The 22762-nt window shown below is 38.0% G+C and overlaps 3 protein-coding genes across 3 annotated transcripts; all 3 read right to left on the bottom strand.

The window, feature by feature from the left end:
- Nucleotides 1-9325: 9325 nt before the first annotated feature.
- Nucleotides 9326-10276, bottom strand: LOC101097345 (olfactory receptor 5L1-like). The gene has a single exon (XM_019812967.2). It carries the CDS (start codon nucleotides 10274-10276, stop codon nucleotides 9326-9328), a length of 951 nt encoding a protein of 316 aa, XP_019668526.2.
- A 5247-nt stretch (nucleotides 10277-15523) lies between these two features.
- LOC101097093 (olfactory receptor 5D18) lies at nucleotides 15524-16465 on the bottom strand. The gene has a single exon (XM_006937317.3). It carries the CDS (start codon nucleotides 16463-16465, stop codon nucleotides 15524-15526), a length of 942 nt encoding a protein of 313 aa, XP_006937379.3.
- Nucleotides 16466-20553: 4088 nt separating this feature from the next.
- LOC101096841 (olfactory receptor 5L2-like) lies at nucleotides 20554-21605 on the bottom strand. The gene has a single exon (XM_011286881.4). The coding sequence runs from the start codon at nucleotides 21502-21504 to the stop codon at nucleotides 20554-20556; it is 951 nt and encodes a 316-aa protein (XP_011285183.3). The 5' UTR covers nucleotides 21505-21605.
- Nucleotides 21606-22762: the final 1157 nt, after the last annotated feature.

The raw sequence follows: 22762 nt of genomic DNA, 5'->3' as shown, positions 1-22762 counted from the left end.
TTTCTTTTCCTTTCATGGAATATCATGCCCGCACATTTTCTGAGGTTAATCCTTTCAACTGTGCACCCAGTTCTGATGTCTGCATCAGTTAAGATACTTATCCCATTACTACTAATCTTTACTTCATAACCTTGCATCACATAACGTTGAAGTCAGTGTCACCTTTAAAAATATTACTCTATCTACTTCCGTTTATTTTCTTTCATCTTATTTCAAGGTTTTCTTATAAACATCTACACTGGTTTCTACTTTCTCACTTCAGCCTACTCACATAGGATTTTTATCCCAATGACTTAAAACCCTTTTTGTTTCAATTCCAAACTACGTCCTATTTGTCAAAGTCAAAGATTTTTCAGTAGGTAATGAAATTTATTTCTCTATTTCATGTAATAGCTTTGACGTCTCCTTTCTTCTTTTTTTAAATCATGTTTATTCATTTTTGATAGAGTGTGAGTGGGGGAGGGGTAGAGAGCGAGGGGGACAGAGGATCTGAAGTGGGCTCTGCACTGACAGCAGAGAGCCTGATGCAGGGCTTAAACTCACAAACTGTGATATCACGACCTGACCTAATGGCAGACACTCAACCTGCTGAGCTACCCAGGTGCCCCAACCTCTCCTTTCATCTTAAAATACCTTCCTCTCTTGGCTTTTGTACGCCTCTCTTGATTTCATTCCTAATGTCAACTTGCCCCTATTCAGCCTCCTTCATGCACAGTGGCACTTTCCTAGGGCTTCCTTCTCAACCTACTTCTCTCCTCGCTATGTACACTCTCCCAACATAATTCTGTGCCTTTCCTTACAGTACCAAGTAGACAGTGATAACTTTCACATGAGCATCTGTCCGACTCAGAGTGACCTAACAAAGAGTCACATGTACATTTCAGTGTGCCAAAAACTATATTTAATTACTATTGTTTCCTACAACATATGACTATTCTGATTCCTGTCTTGAATATATATCTGCCACTTCCACTGCTAGTCCAAGTAAGATACCTCCTCTTACCCAAAGCCAGAGAAGAACCATTGATACAATCTGCAAAACGTGGCAAATATCCAATGTTTCCTTCTTTTTTTAAAAATAAAATTTAATGTTTATTTATTTTTGAGAGAGAGACAGAGACAGAGGGCGAATGGCAGAGGGGCAGAGAGAGTACTAGACACAGAATCTGAAGAAGGTTCCAGGCTCTGAGCTGTCAGCACTGAGCTGGATGCAGGGCTCAAACGAACAGACCATGGGCTCACGACCTGAGCCAAATTTGGATGCTCAACCGACTGAGCCACCCAGGTGCCCCAGAAACGTTTCCTTCTTATCATCGACACTCCATTATGTAATGTCATCCCTCAATTTCCTCAGTTGAACTTCTTTTTTTTTTTTTTTTTTTTTTTTTCAACGTTTACTTATTTTTGGGACAGAGAGAGACAGAGCATGAACGGGGGAGGGCCAGAGAGAGAGGGAGACACAGAATTGGAAACAGGCTCCAGGCTCTGAGCCATCAGCCCAGAGCCTGACGCGGGGCTCGAACTCCCGGACCGCGAGATCGTGACCTGGCTGAAGTCGGACGCTTAACCGACTGCGCCACCCAGGCGCCCCTCCTCAGTTGAACTTCTTAATTGGCCTCATTTTCTCCGATCAATTCTCATTCTACTTTCAAACACGCTACAAAATGAATTCATAAGCCACTGTAAGAATTACCTGTATAAAATAGATTTTGTGTTACGTAGTCTTCTTCCTACACTTAAATATTCCTTGTCCCCTACAAGCTCAGCATTGAAATACCTTCAGTGTTCACATATATTCCCATTTTTATCTCATATACTGTATCTCACTCCAAACACTTTGTTTTAAAAAAAAAAGTGTTAATTGGAGAAAGTGCTATCTCTGAGCTACTAGTCAACTCTTTGGAGTTCTCCCTTCCTGAAATACATATGGCATCCTCCTTAGAAAATATCAACTCTCATTGAATGACAGCTCATCTGTTCCTGTCTACAAATATGAGAGATAAGATTGTCAATTGACCTAAAAGTGGAACAATGGCCACCACTGTGAAGGCAAAAGGGATAAAATTAGAGCCAGTGGCTAGAAAGGCAAACGTGGATGAAATGCTTCTTTGTTATGTCATGCCCTCTTTTGGTATCTATGAAGAATGACTACCAAAAAGTAGGCATGAAAAAAAGAGGCTCATCTTTAAGGCCAATGCTAAAATAAGGTTGGGGGTCTGAGCCATGGAGAAGAACCACTTTTTGCTGGACTTATTTGCTACCAAATCCTTTATTTCTAATCACAGAATCAAAGGTAATGAAGAAATTAATTTTTATAGAGAATATTTGCTTACAATGATCTTTCAAGGATGTTATATACATTCAGATTAAAAAGACTTTCAGGAAAGGAAATATAAATGTCAAATGGAACAATAGAAGGGGAAAGGAATGGAAGATATAAAAGAGTCAGAAGCGTACAAAGAGGAACCAAAAAATCTGCTCTTCAATGCAATTGGTAGGTGAGGATGAAATTGGGGGCTTCAAAAAGAGTTTAGTAAAATAGTATATTCTGACAGTCAAAGCTCTATATTGAGCGCTAGTCACTAACTTTGTAAAGCATTTTTCTGTTGCCTCAAAGCCACTCCCCTAATCCTACCCCAGTCCTGTCACCTGTGTATTGACAATTGTTCGTATGAACACATGACTACAGGATAGAATAAATAGTATGACCTACAAATGCATTAGCCTCAATTTATACTTCAGTCTGCTCAACTTAAAAAAAATAAGAAGCAATGAGAGCTGTGTTTATAGTTAGGTTTCTAATCAGAGTCCAATAATGCTGAAGATTGTCTTAAGAATATCATCTATTAAATGTGATTTTTTTGTTGTCGGTGGTGGTGGTAATGTTGCTTTTGCTGGAAATACCTTGAGAAATAAAACCTGTGTTATTCTAAGCAGGTGTCTTCTCTGGGCACCTCAGTGGCTCAGTCAGCTAAACATCCGACTTTGGCTCAGGTCGTGATCTCACAGTTCGTGGGGTTGAGGCCCGCATCAGGCTCTGTGCTGACAGTTCAGAGTCTGGAGCCTGCTTTGGATTCTGTGTCTCCCTGTCTCTCTGCCCCTTCCCCGTTCATACTCTGTGTCTTTCTGTCTCAAAAATAAATAAAACATTTTAAAAAATTATAAGCATGTGTCTTCTCAAAACATCAGTTTTCTGTGTGTAAAATAAACGATTTTATGAAGATGAGCACTTGAAATCCTGCCCAACTCTGATGTCCCAGGATTATGTGAAGAACACTTACCAGATCACTATCTTTCTTTCATTTACCTTACTACTCTGTTGTCAGCATCAGTTCATTTTTCACTGGAAAAATCAGCTTTGACAGTTATTGACAGTTTGACAATATTAAAAAAACAATCCATTGCAAGATTTTCCATAATCCATGTGTGCAGGCCTTTTATGTCCATATAAGAAATCTGGGCCTCCCTTAGGAAGGCAGTGTTTCCTTAGGATAATGCAACACCTTTTATATTTTGCCTTGAGTCTTCTGAGATTAGCTTTCAGATCTCATTTAGGATCCCAGGAATACACACTCTGATATCCAAATCCCAGTGGGAAAAGATACGTGAGCAATTAAACAGTTCTACTGAGGAATTGTTTAACTCAAAAACACAAAATGAAATGATGTAATGTGTTTTTCTATAACTTGAAGATGTCTCAAAGAAAACTATATTTTTTAGTTTTGAAATGGTAGATTATTATTTTTTTAATTTTTAAAAATGTTTATTTATTTTTGACAGAGATAGAGCATGAGCGGGGGGGTGGGGGGGGTGGGGGCAGAGAGAGAAGGAGACACAGAATCCAAAGCAGGCTCCAGGCTCTGAGCTATCAGCACAGAGCAGACACGGGGCTTGAACTCACAGACTGCGAGATCATAACCTGAGCCGAAGTCAGGCGCTCAACTGACTGAGCCACCCAGGCGTCCCGATGAAATGATAGATTCTTATATAAAATTAGATTACGTTATTTTTCGTCTGATTTTACCAGCTCAAAGCAATTTATCAAACAGCTATCAGAGTATTATTCTATGTGATAGGATGGTAGAATAAACTGGAAAGAAGCAAAAATATTTCTATCTAGCTGTTGAAAATTAGAAGACCCTAAAAGTCAAATGTCAGTGGAAAACCAATTATGACTGAAGTTAATGACTCTGATATGTGCTAAGTGTGCATCTATGTGCAAGTGAGATTCTGGCCATCCAAGGCCAGAATAGCTCAGAGAATCTTTCTTTAATAAATGCATCTACTCTGTAAATATGTGTACCAGACAGTGTTTTGGGTACAAAACAGAAAGAAGAAAGATAACTTGAACTGCACATTTAAGAATTTTGTCAATTACAGAATAGTGAGTAAGAGATGATAAAAGAAACAACATAAACAATTACACAAAGTTTGGAAAGTGTGCGGCATAATTGTAGACCTGAAAATGAGATTTAGAAAGAATGTGTTGCCTCATGAAGAAAGATAAGGCTAGATCTGTATATATACATCTTGGTATTTTGGCAAAGAGAACTATAAGCAGCTTTGAACTTCTATATGCCCAGAAGATTTATATCAACAAAAAGAAGCTCCATTTCTAACAGAACCTCAGTTAAGTTATTAGCTCACTAACCACTCACGCGAACCAATCCACTCAGAAAGCAGTCACTGCATCTCTTGATTACTGGCCATTAACACTTCCTCAAATCCCATTGGCTGAATGCTGGGGAACATCATCAAAAAGATGTGAAAGCTTCTGCACAGCAAAGGAAACAATCAGCAAAAGTAAAAGGCAACCTATGAAATGGGAGAAGATATTCACAAATGAAATATCCAATACATTTATCAAACTTAACACTCACAAAACAAATAATCAGTGAAGAAATGGGCAAACGATATGAACAGACACTTCTCCAAAGAAGACATCCCGATGACTAACAGACACATGAAAAAATGCTCAACATCACTCATCATTAGGGAAATACCACAATTAAAACCACAATGAGATACCACCTCACGCCAGTCAGAATGGCTAAAATTAACAACTCAGGCAACAACAGATGTTGGCAAGGATGTGGAGAAAGAGGACTTTTTTTGCACTGCTGGTGGGAATGCAAACTGGTACAGCCACTTTGTGAAACAGTATGGAGGTTCCTCAAAAAGTTAAAAATAGAACTACCCTATGACCCAGCAATTGCACTACTAGGTATTTATCCAATGGATACAGGTGTGCAGTTTCAAAGGGGCACATGAGTCCCAAAGTTTATAGCAGTGCTATCGACAATAGCCAAAGTATGGAAAGAGCCCAAATGCCCATCGATGGATGAATGGATAAAGATGTGGTATATATATACAATGGAGTATTACTCGGGAATGAATGAATGAAATCTTGCCATTTGCAACTGAGTGGATGGAACTAGAGGGTATTATGTTAAGGGAAATTAGTCAGAGAAAGACAAATATATGACTTCACTCATACATGGAATTTAAGATACATTACAGATGAACATAAAGGAAGGGAAGTAAAAATAATATAAAAACAAGGAGAGGAACAGAACATAAGAGACTTTTAAATACAGAGAACAAACAGGGTTGCTGGAGGAGTTGTGGGTGGGGGGATGGGCTGAATGGGCAAAGGGCATTAAGCAAGACACTTGGGATGAGCACTGGGTGTTATACATAGGGAATGAATCACTGGAATCTACTCCTGAAATCATTATTGCATTATATGCTAACTTGGATATTAATTAACTGATTAGTTAATTAATTTTTAATTAATTAGTTAATTAATTAATTAATTAAAAACAACAACAAAAAACGTGACTGCTGAATGACTGATGAGTTAGACTCAGGTACTTAGAGGCTCCTCACCCCCTCCCTTGTCCTTGAAATGTATGTCTTGCCTGCCTTTCCCACTCCCAGAGGCTGCTCCAAAGACCTAGCCTTGAGTTAATGATGTGGTATTAAGAACACCTGCATGGTAAATGTGACTGAACCCAGTTAGGATCTTTTTATAAACTTTTAAGATTTGGTGGGTGGGTGCGGGGACCCATTTTGTCTTGCTACTGTCCAAGACAAGCTTCATATATAAGTTCCCTTTGTTAATTAAAACTGGTACCTATCAACCTGGAGTGACCTGCCTTTTCCTTCTGGTCTCTCCCTGCCCTCCAAATAATGGCGCTGGCCTCAAATTATACCTGAAAAGCTCCCAAGAGAGTTGCAAATCAACTTTGCAAAGACAGAGGCCAACTAAGAATAGGAGAGTTTGGGTCCCCACCGGAAAATTGAGATGCAAATAGTAAGAGAATGAGAATTACATATCAACTCCTATAGTTTGCAAGTAAGGGAGTGATCAGATTATACGAATAAAACAAAACCACTTAAAGAAATAGAAAAAGAAACTTTTGTGTAGTTGCTTTTCAGATATTTGAGGAGCACTCAGTGTTTCTCAATTATTCCCAGACAATTGTGGATGTTATCTATGAAGTAACCTTGGGAGGGAAAAAGAAACCTGATATTTAAATTTTTTTGTGAAGCTGAATGTAAATGAGATTTTCTTTTTCTTTCTTTCTTTCTTTCTTTCTTTCTTTCTTTCTTTCTTTCTTTCTCTCTTTCTTTCTGTCTTTCTTTCTTAAAACGAAATAATCAGCTTCTCCATATGAAAATTGCACCTGTGTCTTAGTAGGATATGGAGACCAGTAACTATTCAAGCCCAGATTAAAGCTATTCTGTGTGTCTGAGACCCTAAAACCCAAGGTCTCTGAAAGGAACATTGCAGATTCTGAAGAGAGATCAGAGTAGTAACTGGGTAAAATGTGAGCTTCTGGCTAACCAAAAAGGCTTTTTAAACACACAAAAGCTCAATATCGAGGGTCCCTCTGAAGAGACTGGAGCTCTTACATACTGAAGCCTGCTAGTCCCGTGACTCCTGGCTCAAGTGGCTGTCTCTCTAGGTGAAATTGGACAATGTTGGGAGACTTTTTGTCTATTACAAAGGTAGGGAAGGGTGGTAAAGGTAACCAATGAGTAGAGGTCAGGGATGCTGCAAAACATCCCATAATATACAGACCAGACCCCTATAGCACAGAATTATCTAGAGAGAAAGGCCAATAGTGCCAACGTGGAGAAACCCTGTTCTGGTTGGAAGACAAAAGGTGAAAGATGTTTTTCTCTTACCTTTATCTTAAAACCCAAGTCTCATGGGTGAGGTGGGAAATCTCACTCCATTTACAACATTTAAAAAGCAATATAGAGCCATATTTTTATCATACACACAATATATAACTCCATTTTTGGTCATTATGTATTCATCAATTACAAAGAAATAATGAGTAGCTGTCTTTGCCAGGAATACTGGGATATTTCTAAGTAACTCTTACCCTCAAGGATATCTTTTTAAGAAGCATTAGGAGTACATTTTATGAGCCAGATCTTTGCAGTTTTGTTATTATGTTTAAGTTCAGTGATAACTCTGAGTCAGGCAACTTGTCTTCAGTTTATATTTGAGAGACTCAAGGTTAAGCAAGATTAAGCATCTTCCTCAAAATCACTCTTCAGGATCGAAATTGGCTCCATCCTATTTCACTTAAGCAACAAACACCTATATTATGTTTAAATTAGCAAGTCCAATAAAAATATAGTCAATAACAAATATAAAATGAAATCTTAAGAAAGTAAGAAAACAAAGGGAGTGTTAACATTGTAGGAACACAGGAAAAGTACATTATACTTTGGCCTTTAAAAGGTGGATGTCTGAAATTTGAAAATGGACATTTTTTTTAATATGTCAAGCTCTAATCCCTGGGACCTGCACATGCCACCTTGTTTGGGAGAAGGTCATTTGCAGATGTGATTAGGCTAAGGATTTTGAGATGAGGAGATTATCCCTGATTACCTGAGTGGGCTGTAAATGCCTTCACAGGTGACCTCAGAGAGTCAGTCTCTTTCATACACACACACACACACACACACACACACACACACACACACAAGACTAATAAAGATAGAGAGCAAAGATAATTGAAGATACCAGCCTTGAAGGTTGAAGTAGTACAACCCCAAGTCAAAGAATGCTTGCGGCCACCAGAAACTGCAAGAGTTGAGGAAAGCATTGTCCCCAAGAAGCTCCTAAAGGTATATGGCTTTCTTGGCACCTTGATGTTGGCCCAGTAACAGTGATGTCAAAGTTCTGCCCTCACAACCTATAAGAGGATAAAGTCTATTGTTTGAACCCACCAAATTTATAGTCCTCTTTCTTTTTTTTTTCCCAGAAGCCATGGGAAACCAATGCAATCAATAGGTTTAGGATATAATAGATTTGAAAAAAGAGTAAATGCCTAAAATAATATCAGGCAAAAGAAAACATTAGTAAGAACACAGAAACTGAAGAAAAGTAAGGCATCAGATACATAATCTACTTATCTAATCAAGGATTAAAATATAGAATGGAGAATAAAAGGTAAAACTAAAAATAACCATAGTAATATCAGCAAATATTTTATTAATCATTTATAATATATCATATATAATGCTAATAATTTAAGAGACATAATTTAATTTTCATGAAAATTTTATCAGAAAATTATAGTATTGTCTCTATTTTGTAGAAGAGACAGTTTTTTTAACTTCTTATTTTATTGAAGTATACTTGACATACAATGTTATATTATTTTCAGGGGTACAACATACTGATTCAACAATTCCATACATTACACAAGCGTCACCATGGTAGGTTTGGTTATCATCTGTTACCACACAACATTATTACAAATTATTGACTGTATTTCCTATGCTGTACTTTTCATCCCATGACTTAAATTTTATGACTGGAACTTTGTGCTTCTTAATACCCTTAAAAGAAACTTTAAAACTTCTAAAAAATGACTAAAAATATTACACAGAAATTTACTCCAAATGTTCACTAAAATACATAGGTTATGAGACAGATGTGTGTGCATTCCCTAGAAAAATTAGTCTAATGGAAAAGGTTGCATGCTTTAACGATGATGAAAAGACTTGTCTTTCTATGTGCACTTTGTTAGAAATATATTGATTTGTTCTCAAGCCAAGAAACAGAGTCTAACAAGGCCTCCCAAACCCACTCAAAGCAATTAGAGATTGGAGAGAGCAGCAACATTACCAGGTGCATTTGAATCATCCATAAAACAGATAATATATGGCTTAATAAGACAAGCAAGTGGAAAACAAAAAAGCATGCATAGTCCCCCAACTCATAAAATTTTTACCTACTTTACTTTTCATTCACATCCACCCAAAACCAGCCCCTCATTAAATATCTGATGTCTAGTTAAGAAAATAGTTTTTCAAAAGGTAATCTAGATCCCAACACTTTCTTGAGTGCTTCCTTCACATCCTTGTTCTGGAGGCTATAGATGAGGGGGTTGAGCATGGGAATCACTACAGTGTAGAACACCGTGGCCACCTTGTCAGTATCCACACTGTTGCCAGAACTGGGCCGGCAGTAAGTGAAAAGGATTGTTCCGTGGAAGACAAGGATGGCTGTGAGGTGGGAGGCACAGGTGGAAAAGGCTTTGCGCCTTCCCTCGGCAGAGTGCATCCTCAGGATGGTGATGAGAATTAGCAAGTAGGAGGTGAGGATGATCACGATGGTGGTGATCTCATTGAAGGTGGCCACGATGTACAGCAGCAGTTCATTCATAGTCACATCAGAGCAAGCAAGGGATAAGAGAGGGGGCAGATCGCAGAAGAAGTGGCCAATCACATTTGATGTGCAGGATGGGATCTCCAGAGCTAAACACAAGTGGATCAGAGAGCACACCATCCCACACAGGTAGCAACAAGACACCAGCTCCACACAAAGATTCTGTGACATGGTGACCGTGTACAGCAGTGGGTTCCAGATGGCCACAAAGCGGTCATAGGCCATCACAGCCAAAAGGAAGACCTCAGTGATTGCATAGGCACAAAAGAAATAGAATTGCACCATGCATCCCAGGAAGGAGATGGCTTTGCCCTTGTTTAAGATACTGGACAGCACATTTGGCACGATGACAGTGGAGTAGCAAAAGTCCACAAAGGACAAGTGGCTGAGGAAAAAGTACATGGGAGTGTGAAGGTGACAGCTGACCTGAATCACTGCCATCATGCCCAGGTTGCCCAGCACCGTGACTCCATAGCTGAGAAGGAACACAGAGAAGAGGGCGACTCTCAACTCAGGGGCTTCTGAGAATCCGAGGAGAATGAACTCGGTCACACCGGAGCAGTTTTCCGTGCCCATGTTCCCATTTGATTGAGGTTGGAGAAAAATATTCATAGTTATCCTCCATTGTGTGATCCCAGACTCATTTTTTGGCTGTCTCTTAAAAAAAAAAGACATGACAATGCATAAGATAGTTTTTTTCTTCCGCAAAGAATTAGGACACGGCTTTTGTGAAGTTTAGGAAAAGTGCAGGCATTGTGGAAAGATGCGTAAGGTCACACGTTGATTCACAGATCACACAGAAACATCCACATCCATCACGGTGTATATGATTCCTTAAGCGAGTCCTACACAATTTACAGCTTAGCACTGAATCATTAGAAAGACCTCAAACATAATTAGCCACATTGTGTTATGAAACTCAAATCCCGTTTTCCTGGCAGAGTGTTTAATGAGTACTGAATCTAGTGAGATCTCAGAAAATAATGTTTTAAAATACACCACGTCCTTCCCTGTTTTCCACTGAAATGTTGAGAAGCATGTCTGTTGAAAGTTGTTAACCCACAAGTGTTGATTTTTTACCCATATGTTTAGATGTTTAGCTTTTACACTCCATGCTCACATTTTTTTTCTATAAATTAACACAGTGATTTTCTTAATTTTGTTGTTCAGTGTAAGCGTTTGACTCAGTTTTGGCTCAGGTCATTATCTTACCATTGTGAGATTGAGCCCCGCATCCTGCACTGCTCTGAGCAGGGAGCCTGCCTGCGAGTCTCTCTCTCCCTCTCTCTGCCCCTTCCCTGCTCGCGCTCCCTCTGTGTCTCTCAATATAAACAAATAAACAAACAAACAAAAGAGAAAGTGAGTGATTCCAACATTTGTATGAGAAACCACTTCCAAACATATTAGTTGAAAACAACAACTGTTAATTGAATAGGTCACTGTTGCGTAAGTCTGTAAGATAGTACTGCAGATCTGATCATGACATGATTGATCTTGGCTTGGTTTGCTTATGTATATGATATGAGCTTGGCAGTTTAGGTGATCTAAGAGGACTTTACACCCACCTAGGGCACTTGGCTAGATGTCAGATCATATGCTGGAGGTAAGGGTGACAGGTTGTGCCTGTTAACACGGCAACTTTCCTGAGAGATTGTGAAAATCCCCAAGGTTATGAAAAAGCCATGTTGCCTCTCAGAAGCTTAAAACTTGAACAACGTCATTGCAACTACTCTCCATTAGCCAAAGCTACTCAGAAAAGCAGACTACCCTCCAGGAGTGGGGAAACTGACTCCACCATGTAATCAGAAGAGCTGCACGGTGGCATAGACACCAGAGGACTGGAGAATTTTGGCTATGTTTGCAATCTACCAGACTGGGTAAACAAACCCTGTTGAGAGAATTAATTTCCAAAATTTTGCCCTTCAACAAAATCGGAGAAACTTGGTATAAATTTTGTTTAATGCGTTATTTTTTAAATTTCTGATAAAAAGTCATTGTGAGGAACTGGCACATAACTTGGGTGAGTTGAAAGATTTGAGTGACCTTACTAATACAGCACAATTTCTGACACAGTTTCTAGTCTCATTTACTCTTAACATGACCAAAAAGTCTCAGTATTTTCTTTTTAAGAAGTAGAAATAGAGATGATGCTCAACCCTCTTGCTTTCTAGCATTAAGTGGTATCTTTCCATGGATACATTTAATTAACTGAAATAAAAAATCCAAATATATACTCATGATACTTCTCATGAAAATAAATATTTGCAAACACATTTTTTTTTCAATTTTGGGTAATTGTATTTTATCAAAATTTGCAAATGCAATTATGTTTTTGATTAGTGATGCAATTATTATTATTTTTTTTTAATTTTTTTTTTAACATTTATTTTTGAGACAGAGAGAGACAGAGCATGAACAGGGGAGGGGCAGAGAGAAAGGGAGACACAGAATCTGAAACAGGCTCCAGGCTCTGAGCTGTCAGCACAGAGCCTGACGCGGGGCTCGAACTCACGGACCGTGAGATCATGACCTGAGCCGAAGTCGGACGCTTAACCGACTGAGCCACCCAGGCGCCCCCAATTATTATTGTATTATTACAAGGTTAACTTAATCTATGAAAAAGAACTTTCAATATTGCCAAGAGCAATATTAATTCAAGAGATTAAAAGTATGAATGTCATTTATAAAATAATATTCAATGGATTGGGGTAACATTGAACATGAGTTGAGGAAGAAGAGTGACACAAATCTGCTTTCAGATGTTCTTATTTATGTAATTTAAATGAATTATGCCACACAACAGAAATCACGCTTTTTGTGCTATTTAAATTTATGATGAAATATTTTGTATGCAGACTTAAATTCTTTCCAAAACTGAGAAGCACACAACCAAAAAATTTGGAGGCTAATATGTCATGTTCTATATAGAAGCAACAGAATCTGTCATAATGAATTTGAAATGTGGCAACTTGAAATGAAAGAAAACACAAGATTGTCTGCTAGAGTTTAGTAGAAGATATGTCTGGAGTCTTAACCAATTGCTTTCATTTCTGTCAACAATTGCTTTTACAACCTTGGCCGGGTCACTTACGTGTTACAGGCTTTGGTTTCCTCAGAGTAAGAGCTAAATGGTTGGTGTTACTTTTACCCCCAAATGATCATCCCTTGTCCAAGCAAGACACAAGTACAATGAGAGTCTCTCTAAAGAGAAATTACTCATCTTTGATTCAATGTAAGAGTCACATAAATAATTTCCTAAATTTTGAGGAAAATTAGGATTGTATAAGTGTAGGAAAATTGTATTCATTTATGAATAATGAGTTAATTTGTTGTATAAGTGTATAAGTGAGTAAAGGAGAAAAGGCTTAACTAGAGATTGATCCAGAATGGGCTTATGGAAAGAAAGGTGCCAAAATTCCACCCAGTGCAAAACGCATTTTTGAAGCGGAATTCGCAGACATTGACTGAAATAGCGAGGTTTCAGGTCTGAAGACATCAGCAACAATGAAACATGGCCTTGAAGAAATGTATGTAACTAATTAGAGCTGGGTACTATTGGGAGGGAAGACTGAACTGGAAAATTCAAGAACACAGAGATTGTTTACCTGCTCCCCAACCTGTAATATATGTAATCCATTATAATTCCCTAAAGTTTGAAATATTTTCCTACAGCTGTGTAAAATATTGGCTAAAGAGACTGAGTATCCTTTTACCTCATGTTGTAAACTAAAAGGCTCACTAAAAAGTATTCAGTGTCTTGAAAAAAAAAAAAGGACCAAAGGAAAGTGAAAGATAAATTTGTGGATATGCAGAGAAACCGAAGTCAATAGAAGAGAAATGTATTCCCTCCTCAGACATCCATTTCTAAAACACTGTTTCTTAGATTGTATCTTTCCATGAAAATGGTTATTTAAGTGATTCCTTATTTTATGATGTATATAAATAGAACATTTTAATAATGATCATAAGTTCAAAATAATATGCACATTTCAAGTAACTTTATCGAGCCCATATAAAATTGTTCTCCCTTACCAGAATACCAGGAAATTTATGTTTTTCAATATAGTAATAATTTGTTTGAAATTTTAACTATCTATATTGAGTAGAGAGAAAAAGAAGCACGTACAAGGTGTTTAAGTAAACTGTGTTATTAATATTATAGAAATCTGGTATTTTAAATTTTCCAGATTAAGTAGGCCTTGATGCTAATTAGTATTTTTATTTTTATTGTATTTTGACTAAAGTATATAAACAATTCGTTTTGAGAACTTTTTTTTAAGGTAGTAGTTTAGTTCAGAAGGATTCAAAGATTATGCTCATGTTTAGGAAAATAATTAATAAAGTTTTGATAATGTTTTTGACATCTTCATAGGCAGAATAATAGTATGAAACATAGGATGGGCAGGAACTCATTATGCTTATTTTTTGCATATAAGATATTCTGAAATCCAGGGGCTCCTGAGTGGATTGTCAGTTGAGCATCCAACTCTTGATTTTTTTTTTAATTTTTTTTTCAACGTTTAATTATTTTTGGGACAGAGAGAGACAAAGCATGAACGGGCGAGAGGCAGAGAGAGAGGGAGACACAGAATCGGAAACAGGCTCCAGGCTCTGAGCCATCAGCCCAGAGCCCGACGCGGGGCTCGAACTCACGGACCGCGAGATCATGACCTGGCTGAAGTGGGACGCTTAACCGACTGCGCCACCTAGGCGCCCCCCCAACTCTTGATTTTGACTAAGGTCTTGATTCCAAGATTGTGGGACTTGGCCCTACATCAGGCTCTGTGCTAAGCATAGAACCTGCTTAAGATTCTCTCTCTCTCTTGCTCTCTCCCTCTGCCCTTCACTCTCTCTTTCCTCTAAAATAAATAAATAAATAAATAAAGAGAGTTTGTGAAATCCAATCTAACATCTTTAAGCCTTTGGTGGAGCCTATGATAGCTTATCAAACTGCCACAATGGAGCTTCTTTGAAAACACATTCTTATCAACTTTCCACTCATGCCCAGTAACCTATACACACAATGCAACACACACATTCACACACACGTGCGCACACACACACACACACACACACACACACTGCAGCACACACACACATGTTATATAGTAATCATTCAATAAAATGTTTGTTTGATAAGTGACTCAGTATTGCATTCTGACCTCCCTGATTTTGCAATGCTTTGCTCTTCTGAATAAAACTCATATGTTGTGTCCTGAAACTCTGTTCATCTTGTTATCCAAAGTCAAGTTCAAACAACACCTAGTTTTTTTGAGGGGTTATTTAGAGTCCCCTAGGGACTTGAACTTTTCTTTCAAACACTTGGTGGTACTTTTCATTCCCACTTTATACAAAGGCCACTTTCTTCACTGCCCTACTGTTAACACTGGCTTTTACATTGGCAGAAAGGAATGCTATGTCCCATTTTAACTGCTACTTTTACTTTTAGGAGATAAATTCATATGTTTATTGAGAGCCTAGTCTACTCCAGGTATGTTACAAGAAAGGGAAATTAAATTAATGTTTATTGATATTACACAAAGTATCCACATAATATTTATATTACCTTTTAGACCTCACAATCAGATTAGGAGCTAACTTATGTTACCTCATTTTTGTGGATTAAAAACCAAAGATGAGGGGGGATTGCTGACTTTTTTTCCAGTAAGCAAGAGAGAGCATCAAGGTCAGTCTCTTTGAATAAAAATGTGCATTCTTTTCATTGTACATCGACTCTTCATTATTTTTAAATGTATCTTTATAATCAACCTTTATGGGTACACAATTTATATTTCAGGGCCAAACTCTAATCAAATAATATGCTTAAGAAAAAAATATTTTAGTATCCATTATCTTGCTGACTGTATCCTTGACATCCTTATTTCTCAGACTGTAGATCAAGGGATTCAGCATAGGGATCACCACTGTGTAAAACACAGACGCCACTTTGACTGTATGCCTGGAGTTTTTGGAGTTAGGAACACAGTAGAGGAAGAGGATGGTTCCGTGGAAGATGGTGATGGCTGTCAAGTGGGAGGCACAGGTGGAGAAGGCTTTGCGACGACCACTGGCTGAACGCATCTTGAGGATGGTGACAATGATAAACACATAAGACATGAGAATGATGAGCAGTGTGCTGACCTCATTAAAGGTGGCAAAAATGAAAAGCAGCAACTGATTGATGTAAATATCAGAGCAAGACAGGGACAGCAATGCAGAGAACTCACAGAAGAAGTGATTGATTGTGTTGAAACCCTGGAAAGATAACCTGATAGCAGAACATGTGAGTATCAGGGAACATGCTACTCCCCATGCGTATGATCCGACCACCAGCATGGCACAGAGTTTCTGGGACATGGCCACTGTGTAGAGCAGAGGGTTGCAGATGGCCACAAAACGGTCATAGGCCATCACAGCCAATAAAAAGGATTCAGCTACCACAAAGGTGCAAAAGAAAAAGAATTGGACTACACATCCTGAAAGTGAAATGGTCCTGTCTTCTACAACTAGGTTTGCCAGGGTCTTGGGAACAATGATGGAGGAATAGCAGAAATCCACAAATGAGAGGTGGCTGAGGAAAAAGTACATGGGGGTGTGCAGTTTGAAGTTAATCTTGATTATAACTATCATCCCAATATTTCCTACAACAGTGACACTGTAGATGGCCAAAAAAATCAAGAAGAGAGGGACTTGCAGTTCTGGGTAATCTGAGAAGCCCAAGAGAGTGAACACAGCCCCAGTTTTATTTCTATCTGATGGTAACATGATGGTTTCTGCTTGTCAGAATCTGAACTGGTCCTGAAAATAAAAATATTAAAGAGAGTGAACAACTAAGAAGCTTGCCTATCTGCCCCTTACACCACTGGAAGATGAAGCAAAATGTCTTTTCATAATTTCTTTATGTGTTTGTTAGCAAGATATGCTAACTAGCTAATATTTGAAAATATGCAAAACAGTTTTCAAATGCTCTTTAAGTTAAAAATCAATATAATTATTGAATTAAAAAATTTTAAGTCTTTGGGGTGCCTGGCTGACTAGAGCATGCGGCTCTTGATCTCGGCGTTTTTAAAAATTTTTTTTTCAACGTTTATTTTTGGGACAGAGAGAGACAAAGCATGAATGGGGGAGGGGCAGAGAGAGAGGGAGACACAGAATCAGAAACAGGCTCCAGGCTCTGAGCATCAGCCCAGAGCCCGACGCGGGGCTCGAACTCACGGACCGCGAGATCGTGACCTGGCTGAAGTCGGACGCTTAACCTACTGCGCCACCCAGGCGCCCCAATCTCGGCGTTTTAAGTTCAAGACCCACATTGGGTGTAGAGATTATGTAAATAAATAAACAAACAAACAAACAAATAAATAAATAAATAGGTTGATAGATAAAACCTTTAAAGATTGTTTAAGTACTCAACTGTAAATTTTAATATTTATAAGTAGTATATGAGATAAAGGGATTTATGGTTATTTTAAATCAAACTTCCCATAAAGTTTTCAGTTTCCCTTGAACATTAGAAGTTCATAAAAGATACACCTAGGATAATATAATGACTGATTATGCCAGCCTTATAATCAGTACAAAAATGAGGAATTTCCAAACAAATTAATGTCTACAACATATGTTTACACTATGACATTAAGAAAAAACACCCATAACACTTTATGTTACATTTCACAAAGTACTTTAATCTTTTTCTTTCTGACTCAGTAAATCTGATATCAAATAAACCTTAACTTGTTTTTCAGGATATTCTTCTCAACAAATGGGCTCTTAATTCTCAATCTTTCCTCATCGCTTGATAAATAATTAGAATAGGTGATAAAGATAATCATGTCCACTTCCTTATTCTAGGGGTGATAAAAGAAACCTTGACTTTCCCAATGATATGCAAGTAGGGACTAATCTACGTATCTGTGACTAGTGCCCTGATTGGAGTTCCAGCCATGTGTCTATTCCTACACACCAGACTCTGACCCATGTTCTAGGTCTAGACACCAGAAAACTGTTAATCATCTCTCTGTTAAGGGTATCTCTGGACCCACAACCCAAGAAATAGTTTCAGATGGCCCATCAATAAAGATATCAGATCATATTCAAGACTGAGAGCTTAATGGACCTCTCTGTCCCTATAGTCAGTCATACGTCTGAGTATTAAAGACAACCTCAAAAGACATCCATCATGAAGCTAGATGTTCTCATTATCACACTTCTTGCTTAATATAATATTTAACTTACTAAGGCTTTTCAGGTTTCATTTTAAATGAATGTGATATTCAACATGATGATTCTTGCATCCCAAATACTATTATTACATTGTTGGTAAAATCTTTCTCTACCATTGAGTCCAAGAAATATAACAGCTGAAATCTTCTTGCCTTTGTTTCCCTATTTTGTTCTAATTTTTCTCTAATTTTTTTCTGCTTTATCGTCTTAATTAAAGCTGGCCCCTTTTAATTTTTTTTCACTAGAGAGTCTATTCAATCTCTGCTAGTTTCATTTTATTTAAATCTTCTCTATCCTACCTTGACTATATCTTCTGTAACTTACAGAAACAGAACAATGCACATTCCTGAAGTTCTCAGACCTCTTCTATCCTCCCACCCAGGGTACCCCTTGTTCATCTGAGCCAGGCCCTCTAAGACAAAACCTTGTAGCATAAATGTACTTTCTCTTCCTTGCTGGTTCAGATATGTTACTTTTGTAATGACTAAATAATTCTCAAGAACTGTCTAGAACTAAGGGTAAGTTTCCCTACCGTGCTGCTTCCCAGATCCCTACATTGAAATTAATATCAACCGGTCTCTAGAATCTGAAAACAAACCTGCTGATGGCAAAAGTAAGGCCACTCTTGGTTGGGACTGATGGTATATTCGTATATCTATAGTGCAACCTTTGGGACATGAGCCCTAGAGATTATGTCTTGCCCCATTCTCTTGAGGTCATGAAATAAACAATTAAAATTAATCATTTTTCTCTGACATAATGCTTGAAACTCTGGAGCAGCATTAGGAAAATTTTATACAAAAAATTATATAAATATATTTTTGTTTATTAATTTAGTCTGGAAGAAAAGGAGAGAGAGAGAGTGTAGAAGGGGCAGAGAGACAGGGAGAGAGAGAGAATACCAAGCAGGCTCCACACTGTCAGCATAGAGCCCAATGTGGGGTTTGAACTCATGAACCATGAGATCATGACCTGAGCCAAAACCAAGAGTCAGACACTTAAACAACTGAGCCATCCAGGTGCCCCCAAAATGTTATATTTTAAAATCACTTCTCCAACCCCTGATTAGTCCCATATATACCTACAACCATTACAAAAGTTATGGAATTATAAAAACCATCTTTATCAAATATTGAGTGGCTACCATATAGCAGGCATAAGTGTCTTCCTCCCTGCCATCCACTCTGACCCTGTTGGAGAAGGGTGAATATCCTTCCTTTAGGTCATCATGATTCACTGAGAGTTAAAGCAGAAATATTTAAAAAGTTAAATATCGAGTTGGGAAAATAGTCCCTTTGAAACCTTGTCCTATTCTATTACTCTTAACCACCTCTGCTTCTTCAATCTAGTCTGACCTCTTTGATTTTGTGTATTGTTTTTTGTTTTCCAAAAAATATTACTGTCTCTTTCTTTATGGTCTTTTCTCCTCATGTTTCCTGCACACTGAAATGCTTTCCCTTAAGTTTTTGTTCAAATGCAGCTTTTCAGTGAAATCTTCTATGAACATACTGTTTTACATTAGGAGTTACTCTACTACCCAATGAGTGATTAAAATACTTCACATGGCTTAAATGTATTTTTAATAATAATTAATTTCTTTAATTGTATATTGCCTGCTAAAATAAAAGTTCCAGGAAAGCGAAGATCATTCATTGCTTTTTTCACTAATATATCCCAAGTTCCTAGATGAATGAGTAGCATAAAGTCAGTGCACCATGAATCTTCATTGAACAATAAATATGACTTTCCAGAGGAACTGGGAATAGAACCAAACTACCAGAACTATGAGAAATTTCAGTGCAGAGAGGAGATAGTTCACAAAGAATGATAAGGATGTTTTAAAAGTGGTTCTTGAAACTGCAGTCACATTAAAACAAAATACAAACAAACCAAAAAAAAAATGTCCACTCCTCTGAACTTCCTTTTTTTAAATTTTTTTTTTCCTTAACGTTTATTTATTATTGAGAGACAGAGAGAGACAAGCATGAGCATGGGACGGGCAGAGAGAGGAGGAAACACAGAATCTCAAGCAGACTCCAGGCTCTGAGCTGTCAACACAGAGCCTGACGTGGAGTTCGAACTCACAAACTGTGAGATCATGACCTGAGCTGAAGTCGGACACTCAACCAAGCGAGCCACCCAGGCACCCCGGAACTTCCTGTCTTTATCAGGTTTATTATAACAGAAATCTTGATCTTTTATGTTCTCTTCTTTTCTTTTGCTTTCTTTTCTTTTTCTTTTTTTATTTTTATTTTTTGACATTTTCAAGATCAGGAGCAGCATGGTGAAATTACCAGCAAATGGAAAATATCTCAAGTATTCTCCTTTAGAAAAATTTACATGTAGTTATTCTAAAGTTTTATCATGTTGAACCATTTGGAAAATTTTTTTGCATAACAATTAATTGCAAAGCTACACTACTGGTATAAGAATAACACAGATATGGTCCCATAAAAGGTGTATTTAAATTATCCATGAAAGATATTATATGGCTTAATTAGATAACCAAGTGGAAAACAAAACAGCATGCAGAGTCCCCAAGTTTTATTTCCTTACTTTACTTTTCCATTCACACCCACCCAAATCCAGCCCGTCATTAAAGTCTCAGATGAGAGACTAGACTCTGAATCTAGTTAAGAAAATAGTTTTTCAAAAGGTAATCTAGATCCCAACACTTTCTTGAGTGCTTCCTTCACATCCTTGTTCCGGAGGCTATAGATGAGGGGGTTGAGCATGGGAATCACTACAGTGTAGAACACTGTGGCCACCTTGTCAGTATCCACACTGTTGCCAGAACTGGGCCGGCAGTAAGTGAAAAGGATTGTTCCGTGGAAGACAAGGATGGCTGTGAGGTGGGAGGCACAGGTGGAAAAGGCTTTGTGCCTTCCCTCGGCAGAGTGCATCCTCAGGATGGTGATGAGAATTAGCAAGTAGGAGGTGAGGATGATCACGATGGTGGTGATCTCATTGAAGGTGGCCACGATGTACAGCAGCAGTTCATTCATAGTGACATCAGAGCAAGCAAGGGACAAGAGAGGGGGCAGATCGCAGAAGAAGTGGTCAATCACATTTGATCTGTAGGATGTGATCTCAAGAGCTAAACACAAGTGGATCAGAGAACACACCATCCCACACAGGTAGCAACAAGACACCAGCTCCAAACAGAGATTCTGGGACATGGTGACCATGTACAACAGTGGGTTGCAGATGGCCACGAAGCGGTCATAGGCCATCACAGCCAAAAGGAAGACCTCAGTGATTGCATAGGCACAAAAGAAATAGAATTGCACCATGCATCCCAGGAAGGAGATGGCTTTGCCCTTGTTTAAGATACTGGACAGCACATTTGGCACGATGACGGTGGAGTAGCAAAAGTCCACAAAGGACAAGTGGCTGAGGAAAAAGTACATGGGAGTGTGAAGGTGACAGCTGACCTGAATCACTGCCATCATGCCCAGGTTGCCCAGCACCGTGACTCCATAGCTGAGAAGGAACACAGAGAAGAGGGCGACTCTCAACTCGGGGGCTTCTGCGAATCCGAGGAGAATGAACTCGGTCACACTGGAGCAGTTTCCCGTGCCCATTCCTGCCAGGTGTCAGACTTAGGGAAACAAATGATAAATATTGTCTTTCTTCTAAAAAGGGAGGAAAAAACAGGCTAACATTAATTTCAGAAAAATATAACATTGATATCAAACAATGTATCTATAAGATACAACAGAAACACAGTGGTCAAGTAATTCAAAAGTTTAAAAGTCTCAGTGGATCCCACTGACCAAAGTTGACTTAGGCATCAGCAGAAACCTTGAATGATTCCAACCCTTATCTATCACTTTATCTATGATTAAGTTCAGTTTCTGGGTGGAATTTAAGATAGATTCAATGATATATTTCAAAGCCATACAGACACTAACATGTGTTCTCTGAAGAAACTTAATAAGCTCTGTCCAGGAGAGTAACACCTACTCTGATTCTCTAAACACTCTTTTGTTTTTTATTTTTACGTGACTCTATCAGGAACATAAATTTGAAACAAAGTTTTCTCATATTCTATTATGGAAAAGTGTGATAGAATTTTTGATGTTTGTGGCTCACAAAAACTCGTTAAAATCTGAATTATGAAACAAGAGATTTAAAATATACATTGAAAGTGAGAATTGTGCCTATCAAATCCACTATGTGGTTAATTGATTTACTAGCTTAATTAATTATGATAATAACGATCTATGCTAATAAAGATTCAGAGAGATAGATCTCTTGAATACCTTTTTCTGGAAAGTAATGAAGGGGTATATATCCAAGTCTTGACCCTGACAACAATAAAAGCTATCTGATATTTTTTTGATAGATTTTATTCCTCATAAGCTATTAAAAGATATTTAGTTACATTGATAAAGTTGTGAAAAATCATGTCCAAAACTGTATTGCATTACTGTTTATAATATTTACCATAAAAAATATTTTCAGAAGTGGAGCAAGTGTTAAACTTTGGGGCGTCATATCTAGGACAGAAAATTATCATACTATGTAAAATCCCTTTTATGAGGTGTTTTTTTTAAATAAAAAGGATACTGAATAGTACACTCAGCATATACATATAGACGCAAATGAAGATGCACCCATAGAGATATGAATACACATGATAGAGATTGTTTAAGTAGTTGGTTGCAAAAATGATTACATTGTATGCTCTATATAAGGGAGATCTACCACTGAGGCCCTTCTTAAAGGAAAAGGCAAATAAAAATTGAGGGATTCTATTCTCTGCTCCCACTTCTAGACAGCACAAGGACTAGAATCATGACTTCTCCACTTATGCGTAATGAAAATTGAGTGAAGAGG

The sequence above is a fragment of the Felis catus genome, chromosome D1, assembly GCF_018350175.1.
Source record: "Felis catus isolate Fca126 chromosome D1, F.catus_Fca126_mat1.0, whole genome shotgun sequence".
Lineage (NCBI taxonomy): Eukaryota > Metazoa > Chordata > Mammalia > Carnivora > Felidae > Felis > Felis catus.
This window is presented reverse-complemented; position numbering and strand designations above follow the sequence as displayed.